General features: G+C 32.6%; 1 protein-coding gene across 3 annotated transcripts in view; it reads right to left on the bottom strand.

Moving 5' to 3' along the window:
* The window catches only part of LOC125049015 (flocculation protein FLO11), a 76,481-nt gene that overhangs the window by 30,643 nt on the left and 32,833 nt on the right, over positions 1–13,005 (bottom strand). For all 3 annotated transcript variants that reach the window (XM_047648009.1, XM_047648007.1, XM_047648008.1), the window contains exons 5-16: positions 11,650–11,882; positions 7,701–7,830; positions 7,262–7,447; positions 6,119–6,344; positions 5,408–5,513; positions 4,634–4,747; positions 3,687–3,766; positions 2,846–2,968; positions 2,306–2,529; positions 1,620–1,719; positions 923–1,061; positions 489–602 (exon numbers count right to left, since the gene is read on the bottom strand). In XM_047648009.1, coding sequence (XP_047503965.1) covers positions 489–602; positions 923–1,061; positions 1,620–1,719; positions 2,306–2,529; positions 2,846–2,968; positions 3,687–3,766; positions 4,634–4,747; positions 5,408–5,513; positions 6,119–6,344; positions 7,262–7,447; positions 7,701–7,830; positions 11,650–11,882 — 1,775 coding nt within the window. The remainder of the gene's footprint in view (positions 1–488; positions 603–922; positions 1,062–1,619; positions 1,720–2,305; positions 2,530–2,845; positions 2,969–3,686; positions 3,767–4,633; positions 4,748–5,407; positions 5,514–6,118; positions 6,345–7,261; positions 7,448–7,700; positions 7,831–11,649; positions 11,883–13,005) is intronic.

Raw genomic sequence — 13,005 nt, 5'->3', positions numbered from 1 at the left:
TAATTTTTCCCTAGGCGTAACGAAGTTCGCGGGGGTAGCTAGTAATAAATACAATTAAATTCTGAGATCGTAAAACTATCCAGATATAAATTCGCAAGTCACATAGAAATTACACTAGCCAAATTGGATTTCGAATCTACAGAGGCATTACTACATATCTTGGTATGACTTTGAGGTTTCATAAACTAACACAGTGCACGATCATAATAACTTTCAGCTACATTCTCAAATACATGCCCATACACACCTATTCACACACTCATTTGTAACACTAAATTTATAACTATTATCATTATTATTTTATTTTTAATATCATCTTTTTTAAACTAATTTAAACATGTACTTACCACGTAATAATTGTTTTCTAGTTACCCACAACACAGGGCCTCCCTAGTGTGGGGACTAGCGATATATGAATTCTGTCACAAACCCTTTTGTCATGAATAAAGTTTTTATTATCATTATTAAATACTAAAATGGTGACTTACTGTGGTCTATCCTTTTTGTATAACTTTTCCCGTTCTGCAGAAGGTTCAATGCCAGCATTTTGAGGACCGCTACGACTGTTTTGAGTTCCGCTTTCCAACACGCTGTTGCCATACCTAAAAATGAAACCGTCATGTATTAAAATAACTGTATTAAATTATTACTAGCGATCGACATGGCTGGTCAGTCATAGTTTAAAACATTATGAAAATAAATATAGTTCTTATAAAAAAATGTTTATTTATTTATTTATAAGCAATTAAACAATGTGTACGCATAAAATTATTTAGTAAATTATGACATCAAAAATTTTACACACATACTATACACATCAATTATATAAGAACATAGCAAGGGATAAAAGTAATCAAGCAATAATAAGTAAAATTAAAGTAATAATAAATTTGTTATACATATAAAAATGTGTTATACATACTTGCTCTTCCCTCTAGCCCGTTCTAACACCTTCTGGTAAAGTTTCTTGTTGAAGTTAGCTGGTGTGGTGGTGACCACTCCATCAGGGCTTACACCGGTTTCTGAAAGACGGAGATGCTTCTCCAATTGTTCTACTCCTCCTGAAAATTTATTTTCAATGATTTATACTTGGCATATAAACCAGATGTCCTAGATTCGATACCCAGCAAAATAATAAATTTTTCGTACAGCTACTGAAGGCAGATCACGCATTAAAAATATCAATAAAACGCTGAAATTTGCAGTTTATAGTACGTCCTGTTGACTGGAGGTAGTAGTTTTAGCACCTATACAAAACCCTGATCAAAAATATAAACAATATATTTTTTTAAAGAACAGGAGGCAAACGGGCAGGAGGATCATCTGATGTTATGTGATACTGCCAGGATACTCCTCAATGCCAAAGTGTTCGCGAGTGCGTTGTCGGCTTTTTAAGTACGCTGTACATGAAGGACCCTTATATAATATTTATATAAAGCGATCCAGTATACTATACTTTAATTAAATTGGAAGTTTTAATCAATCTTTAAAACTCACATAGTTTCCTATTTTATACATTTCTTTCATTTTATTGCAACTGTGGTGGAACAGTTAAAAAAAGCTAATAACGACTAATTATTATCTAGGTCATTAAGAATTAATAAAAACTAGCGACTTACCAACTTTCTTGATAAGGTCGATCAACTCCTTAATAACCTTCGGGTCTTCAGCATCTTCATCTGTTATATCTTCTTCATCAGAGACATCTTCTTCGCTAATCTGTTAAGCACAAATAAAGAACATTGAATAAATGAGATTGCCCCAATGTGTGTTGAAGTGTCTTTTTTTCGCCTTTTAACGTTAAAAACTAAGACTAACCGTTTGTTATTTTTAATATATATAAAATTTCTAAACATCGTTTAACGAAAACTAAAGTGATATTACGTAATTTGTAAAGTTTAGCCTCTATCAGTAATAAATAAAACTAAATCAGTGGCGCTACAACCGTTTTAGCTTGTAGCCATGAGACTTCTGTATTTGTTTCATGATCATTTGTCAAACTAATAGGATAGTAGGTCATCAGCCTCCTGTGTTTGACACACGCCGTCGACTTTTTGGGTATAAGACAAGCCAGTTTCCTCACAATATTTTCCTTCAACGATTCGCTCGAACGTTGGTTCGAGCGAATGTTAAATGCGCACATAGAAACAAATTCCATTGGTGCACAGCCGGGGATCGAACTAATCTCGATCAGTAATAGGCATGGCAAAATCGGAACAAGCTTTAGGATTTTATATTTTGAACTCGGATTACTGCTCTATTTTGATTTATACTAGCACAGGTCCTGAAGAATTTGAATACTTACGGGTTCAGCAGTAGTTGTAGTAGATGTTCTGAATAATAAAGAGCTCCTAGACGTAAGTCTGATCGGTCGTCTAGTCGTTGTTGTTGTCGTGGTCAGTGTTGTTGTGGTCGTGGATTGCTTAGTGGTCAAAGTCGTGGGCGCTTTAGTTGTCGAAGCCGGCTTCGGTTTACAGAGAACATTGCGAGCAAAGTCACAGGAGTCCGCTGCTTTGTTAAAATAGAGACCTGAAATTGAGTTTTAGATTTAATTGATGTTAGAATATTAATATAACTTCGTCTTATTTTTATAATAATAATTTATTTGCAATAATGTGTTACACAAATTAATTATAACGTTTTAATCAAATAATCATTAATAGATTTTTTCAAACATACAGTTTCTCGTGTTAGCACACTTTTAATTATTATAATTAAAGAAAGTATTAAATTGAAAAGATTCGTGTCTATCTGTATAAGTATGTAACACAGGCTTTAACTATTTAAAAAAATCACTCGTCTGAAGCAGAGATAGGCCGCTATTTAGTGTAATAAAGAATGTTACCTGAAGGACATGTAAATTGATGAGCAACGATTCCAAGGTCTGAAGGTCCTGAGTCCAAACACCAGAAGTACTTCTTGCAGTCACGAGGGTGTGGGAAGAATCCTTCGTCGGTACATTTGAAATCTGGAATATGAATATTTATATCAGACACCGAAATAAGATTCAACTAATTCTTAAAATTTTTAAAGAACAGAAATATAATTTATGCGTCTATTTTTTACAGTTACAGATTCTGGCTTGAATTAAATAGGTTTTAAATAAAAGAAAACCTTTATTGTTTTGATATTTATACGTATTACACATTTATTTTTATTTTTATTGGACAATTCACACCAATTGACCTAGTCCCATGCTAAGCTGGTAAAGCTTGTGTTATGGGTACTACGCAACGGATATACATACATATTATACATAGATAGACCTAACACATATAAATACATATTTAAACACCCAAGACACACACACCAAATGCTCATCACATCGACGTTTGTCTCAGCCGGGGATCGAACCCGGGACCCATGGATTCGCAGTCCGGGGTACTAACCACTAGACCAATGAGCCGTCCGTCAAACATTGGTTTTACTCTTTGTACGTACAATGTGTGGCAACAATCATATTTATAACGTTGACATTATACCCTGATTCTAACTAACAAACTTATTCCTAGTTTAGCCACTGGGGCGAGCAGTGCGTGGTTAGATTGGTTGACGATTTTTAGGTTGGAGGTAACCTCCACAAATTATTAACGAATAATTAAACAGGTTAGAGATAGAGTTGACATTTACAGTAGTTGGCACGTTTCCGTTAAAAGTAAGAAACAGTGACAAAGGATGAATCTTACCAGATCCTGGATCAGGTGTTGTCGGGGGTTCAGGCGTGTTGTTCCAAGCTGGAGTCGAACTTTGTATATTTTTTGGTTTCCTAAAACGACACAAAGTTTCATAATCAATAAATACATTTTTGTGTCGCTTTATTTTATTTCTTAAATATAAGAATAATCTGGTAACCTATTATCGTTATTCCTGATTTTGAATCCAGAAACATAATATAGTGTATAAGTAAATTCTTATATGATTACATGTATAATAAAATTGTTGATATTTCTATGATATTAAAAAAATTAATGAAAATAGTACTTTTGATAGTTTCTGTGATGAATGTCTCAGTTTAATCTGTTCTTATAAAACTATTATAATGTCGCTTATTAAGAAACTGCTCAATTTAATAAATGAGCCGTAATTAAAGCAAATAATATCAGACATTCTGTGTTGATCCCACGCAATAGCTGCAATAACCTCCTTATATATAAGAAGATGTTTTTAAATTAGATATGTAATAACTAATAATATACTATTATAAAACTTTATTCATGATAGAAATATGGTTGGGACAAAATTGCCCCTGAGTTGAGATTATAATTATTCCGTGGTAAATAAAACAGTTTTTTTAAAGAAAATGTTGTCTTAGTGATACATCTAACTAAACAAAAGTCGTATAAGCCCTTATGTATGCGAGAATGTATAAGTATGGGAATGGCTCTGTGTGCGTATACACTGTATTTGAGAGTGTGGCTGAGAGTTGCTATAAGCGTGCTGTATCTGTTAGTTTTTGGAACCTCATTTCAAATTTCAATATATGTAGTAAGACCGCTGCGGAATCGAAATCCAATTCTAGCGTAATTTGTATACGTTTTGTGAGTTTATATCTGGATAGTTTGATTATCGCAGAATCCATAAATTGGAAGAATTTATTATATTATATCTAACAATAACTTGTTTTTTTACTTACTTTGTGGTTGGTTTCTGAGTTGTAGTTGTAGTGGAACGTGGCTTCGATTTTCTCCTACTACTCGAGCCAATTGTTTTTGAAGACTCTTGTTGTCTCACTGTATTTACCGTGGATCTATAAAAATAAGATTTTTGTCGTAAATTGCTTGAAATTAATGATTTATTAGGAAAGTCACTTTGAACAAATCACTCGCAAATAAATTGATTTATAATTTTTAATTCAAGTTCAAATTAACTACAAAATAGTTAATTATGCATTTGCAAAAGTCTCTTTATCGTAATTCATAATTATGCATTACGATAAAAGGATTTTTATATAACTTAAAAATTGTATAATAATTAAATAAATCCGCTAGATACGACCTCAATTAATTTACTAGTATTAATTTAAACATAAGTATTAATTCGAAAAAGTGTTCTTTGAAGGTTTTATAAACGTCGATTGAGGAACAAAAACTGTTTTGTAAATAGACAAAGAAATATCTAATATATAAAATTCTCCTGTGACAATGTTCGTTCCCATACTCCTCCGAAACGGCTCCACCAATTCTTATGAGAATCGACTAAAGTATTTCAAACCCCTAAATTTTTATTTTTTATGATACAAAAATACACACAACCCCTAATTTTCACCTCTCTACCATCAACCCCTATTTTTAATTATTGTAGATGCAACATGAATATTTTAGTACATTATAGTAATTTGAAACATATACTTAATCTTATATATAAAGAAATCTGTAAGTTTTAAGAAGATTTTTATTGTAATACACACCCCAATTTGGCGATATAAGCCTCCTTTGCCGCTTCAATTAGTGGATAAGGTTTTCCATAGCAGTTGCCACGGAAGTCATCATTGTCGATAGACCAGAACATAATACCTGTGAAAATTGTTTTATTATGATTTGGACTACTAATAAATCAGTGGCGCTACAACCTCTTTTGGTCTTGGCCTCAGATTTCTGAATCTGTTTCATGATCATTTTTAAATCTAATAGGCTAGTAGGTGATCAGCCTAGTGTGCCTGATGTTTTCCTTCGCCGTTCGAGCGAATGTTAAATGCGCACATAGAAAGAATGTCCATTGGTGCACAGCCAGGGATCGAACCTACGATTTCAGGGATGGGAGTCGCACGCTGAAGCCACTACGTCAACACTACTCTACTAATAAAGCTATAATTTGCTAAAACTTTTAAAATACTTCAGTATCGTCACAATACGATTTAGAAGAATGAGAATGTAAATCAAAACTATTCTGCGTTCCGTTTGATTGTGATTGGTCCACAGCGTCTCTTCTCTCTCTCTTCTAATTTTACATTTACTGCCAGTAATTAGGAATTTAATGTATATTTCTTTTTTAAGTTCATAAGCGTACATTGTGTTGCCTACATGAATAAATGATTTTTGACTTTGTTCATCTTTTGATTTTCATGACCACCACATATTATTTGCCCTAAAATCAGGATTGTAATTAATCTAATTCCTACCTCCAAGAGCATTCTCAGCTACATATTCTCCTTTCTTCTTAACAATGTCGATGTCATCATATCCAACCCATTGATTGCCTTTATAGGCCACAGGACCCATTGCTTGGGGATTTGGGTGCATCACCGTCCATTCCTGCTCCTCTTCTTCCTCTTCTGACTCTTCCTCTGAGTCCTCTTCAGAGTCGACGGCTCGCTTCTTTTTGCTTTTTTTGAGTGCTTCGCAGATCTTTAGCGAATAAAGACGTAAAATTAATTGTTGTTTTAAAACAAACTTATATCTTTAAGCGAAGTTATTTTTTCTCGTATTAAAGTGCTCAGATGTATTCCCCTGGTACATTCGCAAGAACGACCCCCATCGGAACCTTAATGTAGAGGACGTTGCCACAATGACAAAAAATAATGCTGGAGCCTACAAACAAAGGCTCCACCAACACGTGAAAGTCGGGGCTATTCAACATCTTGACACCACCAGTCTAGTGAGAAGATCGAAAAGGACAAAACATTTGAATTAGTGAATTAATGTTAGTGCACGTAGATCTTAACTCTTAAGTGCTAAACAACGGTAAGTAAAAAAATAGAACACAAGAACAGTGTCTTCCATTTATTAGAAACTGTAAGTAGTTATACTGGACACTTTCTTATGATAAATATTCTTTTTAGTTAATTAGGTTTTATTTACTTATTAGTCTTAAGTTAGGCTAGATCGTAATGTTCCATGACACATGCATACATGAAATCCTAAACATACATATTATGCCAAAACATAAAAAGATCAAACCTATACCAAAAAATGAGTTCGTTTAATGTTTATTTCAGCCTCAAAGTCAAAGGTTTTACGAACATAATTAATGTTTTTGTAAACATCCGGGTAACATTAGACAGATAAAATCAATGTTGAATACATAATATAATGTTTAGCCCAAGGTTTATAACGATACCAAAGGCCAGAATCGGGGATTTGTGCAACAGCCAGTCTGTTGTTGTTGTTAACAAAGACGTTGCTACTGTATGCTGTCTCCGACACTATCGACATCTTTATATGTTCGTAGAGTTCACAGTTGCGATATTATTCTGTTCGACATTATAAGCTTAGTAAAGTATTTTTTATAGTAAAACACTTTAACTATTATTTCAATCACGTACCTCATAGAACGCTAAATATCCTTTCTCTCTAGTAGCATCTCCCTGCTCTCCCGGGCCATCAGCCGGCGACCCAATCTCCACAGCATCAGCGTTAAACAGCGTATATGAACGCCCATAAGTGGGAATTCCCAGAACTAATTTGTCCGGACTCGCACCGTTTTCCAAGTAGAATTTAATCGTGTAATCCTGAAATAATTAAAAATATAATAGATAAAGCAAAACCAAATCTAGTATTATAACATATATTATTGATAATCGTAAAATATGACATTACAATACAGTGAGAGTACAGATTACATACTGTATATTTAGGGTAAGTTTGAGACACTTCAGACCTTTAAAGTCTATATCCCGGTCTATATGTCTTATGTATGCAGTAGCACTATGCAACGGGAGTAAGAGAGACATAAGTATTTTTTCTTGAGTGAAGACTACTTACGATATTTAGTTCATTGTCAACACTGTATTCATTAGGTTCTTCTAGAGGGTATAATGGTGCGTGGTGGTTAACAGCGGGCTCGAAGGCTGAGTGGTAGTCGTATGTTAGTAGATTCATCCAGTCCAAGTATCTGAAGCAATTAAAAGTAACGTCAAAGAAATCCAAATGTACATTTACTGCGAGTTCACAAATTAAAATGAAGTCCAGAGGAGAGAGATGCTCCGCCAACCATTTTTATCGCATATATTTAGTTTTTTTGGCACCCGGGCAGTGTCAGATCTTAAACGTAAACTTAGGTGTGGTGGTATTGGCGTCTCACGCCGGGCCCGGGTGACAACTACTCCGGAAATATCCTCGTGATATTTTATATTGTGGTTTACAAATGCCATTAAGGAGCTGAGACCTTGCATCATTGCATAGAAGGAATTATGATTCAACTTTATTAAATTATCACTTACAAGCAACATGAAATATTGTGCAGATGTTACGGTTTGTACTTTTCTTGAACGATTTTAATATATTATTATTAAAAAAAATATAACAACAATTTACTGGAACATAAATTGAGTGAAATTTTTCTGTTCTGTCCGTAGAGTTGTAATATTATTCTTAGGAATAAAGTTAAGTCATTAAAATTACAAAAAAATCATCATAATGATATTAGAGCCTAATTTACTAGATAGATTAGAGACTAATTATTATCTCTTCGGGCTATGGTTACTTCTTGTAACTTTAAAATTTAATCTTGACAAGTAACTAAAATTTTGTTGCGTGTATATCTACAAATATTTTTTGAGGACAAATGTAGTACAAGCAACAAGTTTAGTGAATACCTACATGACTTCAGGTGATGTGATGAAATGGTCCAAGAGTGAAAACAGTGTGCATAAGACTTATGCATGCAAATATATTTCACGGGCATAGATTATAATATACTACTGCATCAGACAAACTATTCAACAAAAAATCTAAGCAAGTACAAAGTATAGACGGTTAGATGATATTCATCTTTTCGATTGTTTAAACATTACAACACGGTTCTCACTCATCACGTAACGTTTATGTCTTACAAATATTGATCAAGCTCATATCGTACTTGGGTCACAGAATATATTACGTGTGACATGCAACCTCTTTGTGTATTTGACCTTATTTAAATACTGGCTGGAAAGATACACGGAAGATTTTTTTGGGGATAATTTATGAGACCATTTAATCGTTTGTTTAAATTATTTAATTTATTTTCTGAAAGAAACATAATATAATTTAACAATTTTCAGTGTACCTACGATAATATTATCAACTAATAAACGTAGAAAGAAAAAAACTTAACACACTTAACACTTGTCCTTTTATTACTAAGTAAAAGGAAGAATCTTTAAAGTATACTTTATCAGTAATTAAAGAAATAAAGTTCCTAAACCTTTATAAAAATATTTAAAAATAAATAATATTTTTATTTGCATTTGCGTTAATCTTCAAATGTATTTTGACGAACACGGCTACGAAACTTATGTTAATACATAGTTACTATCTGTATATATATCTTCAAAGTAATTAAATACTTTCTAAACGGCTAGACCGATTTTAAGTTAATTACGTGTGAGTTCAAGTGGATTGAATGGTTAAGAGTTAAAAAAAAATTTTAAACTTTGTAATTGTTGTTTTAAAAACGCTGTCAGACGTCTTTAAAGTTATCTTCCGCACCCCTTCTAAATGTAATTTGACTATAAAATAAAATTATATTCCGTGTATGATTTACAATTTTTAAATTAAAACAGTTTTCTACAACAAGTTTTCTAAAATCATATTTTTTTTTAAACTTTGGAATTTTGTATTTAATACAAGAGAGATTCGCTAGTTTTTATGTAAAAAAGGCATTATTTACAAGAATAACAATCGCAAGATATGGGTTGAAAAGTTCGTAAGCTGACACATAGATGGCACTACTAGTATTAAATCAATATAATTTTTAATTAGCCCTAACCTTCAAAAGACACGTGTATAATTTGACAACTGTCGTACTATTAGTTTGTATTTGTGTATGTAAAAGAACTATTGTTTGTTTAAAAAAATTGATAAAAAGGAATTTCGTGATTAATCATGTAAATGTTATAGCTGTTCTAAGCTTTAGTCAGATGTAAGGCCGATTGACATTAGTACATCGTGACATTGGACTACAATTTGAGGTGTCACAATTTCGCAAGTGTCATGTTCAGAAGCAAATCACGCATTAAACACGTAGACCTTTGCTAATAGGCCGTGATTTGTTAGGAAATAGATCGTGGAGATGTTACCAAATTGCTTTTTCAAGAGCATTAACCTTGCAATGGCTCCTAATAAATCAATGAACATATAGCCATAATAACGGATGGAATATATAAATAGTATGCAATAATCATTGCCAGAATTAGAGTTTTGGAGGCCTCGGGGTAACAAAGGAGTGGAAGCCCCATGACCCCAAATAAAATGTAAATTAAATGGTTTATTTGGCCCCATGACCCCAAATAAAATGGTTTATTTTTTCAGACAGTTTTTTCAATTTTGGTCAATGAGAATAGGTGTAGAATATTTTAGTATTAAAGTCTCTATTGTGAAGGACCAGGGGCTGTTGTGGGAGGTGTTGCCATTTCCTAAACCTTAATCTTGTAAAAATGAGGAAAACATTTTTAAATGTAACCAATACTAATTTAATTGGAATTGAAAATTATTTTTAAATACACAAAGATTTTATGTTTAAACTAAGTTTTAAACAAGATAACTTTGCAATTTTATTGTTGAAGATTATTTTGTAATAATTTTAAAACAAGTTAATATGAAGTGAATGTAAAAGATGCTCCTTCAAAGTTCAAGGTGTGCCGGCGCAGCTCACATTACCTTCACCGGCCAACATCCGGGAAATGACCGTTTTGCATTAAATATCATAGATCTGACTTAGTATTGATATAATAAAATCTAAAACTAAATGATGATTAGACACGTACAAAGAATTAAAGATTAATTTGCAATATTATTTCGACAGGCGTCACGTAGGTTGATTCAGGGCTACCGATGTATAAGCGACACTTACATATTGTATAATACAATACATACAAAGCTATTAAAATGATTTATAGTTAGTAGGCGCTCATTTAATGATCTCCTGTTAAGATATTTCAGTAGACAAATTTATAAGTAACAAGAATTGTCACAGGTTTGAAAAAGTTTATTCTCATTGACATAAAGAAACAAGAAAAAAATATTAAAAATATATAAAGTAAAATATATCACACCACAGTTGTACGCTCTATAACTGCATAAAATTCCCTGTATCAAAATCCTTCGTTTTCTGCTATTTTTCGTATCTCAGTTGGCAAGCTGTCGTAAAGACTTGGTCCGAAATACTCGTATGTTATATTTTTGCGATTGTATTCGTTATTCGTAGGTAGATGATTGGTGTTATGCCGGCTACGTGTGGGATTAAAGTTAAATTTAAATTTGTTGTTATGGTTTTTTATTTTTTTAAACTTAAATGCAGGTTGTGTATTTATACACCGTATATACTATATATTCATTCATTAAGTGTCAATGTATAGTTTGTTCGTGGAAGTAGGGATAGTGTAAAGAAAGAGAATTTTAATTAATTTATTTTGTAGAACCTGAAGTCGTTTAAGTTTCTACTTAAAGCGACCCCTTACTTATTATAAACATAAGACATATGGTTTTACTATTGGAGTTGTATATTATATAAATAGTTATAATATATAAAATAACAGTTTATAAGCATTATAAACTGTAATTTTTTTTAGACTCTTTCATTAATTACAAATTTTGTGTTTTTAAATAAGCTTCCAAATATACCAAAAAACCGCTGTATAGCGCCAATTTACCAATATGACCCGAGCGGCGAATACGAGATAATCATGAAATTCGAACAGACTAATCTAAATAAATTTTTAGTTATACGTACTTGTTCAAAGTCCTAACATCGAATCCCTTCTGTATATATTCAATACCAGCAGGTACAGCCATCGTAAGCAGTAGTCGTGGTTTGCCAGTCTTTTCTGATTCCCTTTCGAACTCTTCACGTAACTCCTTCACCAGCTTAGCGTAATGCTCACGGTCTTTTGGCTTGCTACCATCTCGGAATGCTGGGTACTCCCAGTCCAGGTCCAGACCGTCGAAATGGTTTTGTCTGAGGAACTGTGATAAAAAATCGTATTTAGAAATTGAAAATCAGATATTGTATACGTATTAATTATTAACTGACTTCGAGTATGGATCAGTTTGACCTGTTTTTATTTATTTAAAAATTCGCTGCCATGCAAAACTTGTATGGGAATGGAATGTAATGGGAAAAATGGGAATACTTGAATAGTTGGGCGATCTCTTTCAGGCTGAATATGATTTTGTTGGAATTGAATACAATAGATAAATTGCAACCAGTACATGTTTTATCAAAATTGGTTCTGTGTTTTTGCAGTAGTGTTTGTATGATGCACGTGTCATACATGTATGGAGGGGGAAGTCATACTAGTAGGCTTTAGTTTAGTTAACAGGCATTTGAAGACGGTTTAAATGTATAATTAAAATAAAATCAAATGTCTACAGTGCAATTTGGTATGCGTAAATTTTACGGTATTTATATAGAATCTGGGCTCGGGTCTTTTTGCGAAACAAAAAACAAAAACAAACTGTTTCAAATTGCGCCAAAATATTATCTTTGCGTGCTTTGAGGATAGTTACTTCATACTAAAATTGTAACATAGCTGTTGCTTTCCTCGCTCAACGAATAAGTATCGCAATACAGCGAGGAAATGCTGCCAGCGTTAAAGGTACACTGCCACAGGGACCAAACTTTTTAAATTTGGTTAAAAAAATGTTAAATAAAGAAAATTGTATACTGTATATTTGATTGTTATGTTTAGGTTTTAATAAAGGCGATTCTATTATTTGATGATATTAAAAAAAAACAAGTGTAGAGTAATTCCTAACGAGATTTTTCCTGTAGATGTCGCTAAGTGTACACAACCAGATATCCGCTCCTCTAATAACGCATAATGTGTTAGAAAGTAAAGCTTTCAAGCGTTTTATTATAACTCGACTTGCGGTGAAATGTAATTAACGCTTACATTAAGTGTACAAAGAAATTGTTTCGAATAAGTGCTTTGAAATTTTAATAATTCGATGTTGAATTAAAATCACTTATGTCTTTAGCAAATTAAAACTAACAACTTGCAATGTTTAAAAATATATTTGTATATTCTTTTGTTTTGGCCCAGGGAAAAGAAACGGTTTTTATACTTTAATAGTTAATAGGATACAA

The sequence above is a fragment of the Pieris napi genome, chromosome 4, assembly GCF_905475465.1.
Source record: "Pieris napi chromosome 4, ilPieNapi1.2, whole genome shotgun sequence".
In the NCBI taxonomy this organism is placed as follows: domain Eukaryota; kingdom Metazoa; phylum Arthropoda; class Insecta; order Lepidoptera; family Pieridae; genus Pieris; species Pieris napi.
Note: the sequence above shows the minus strand (reverse complement) of the source record. Positions and strands in the feature narration are given on the sequence as shown.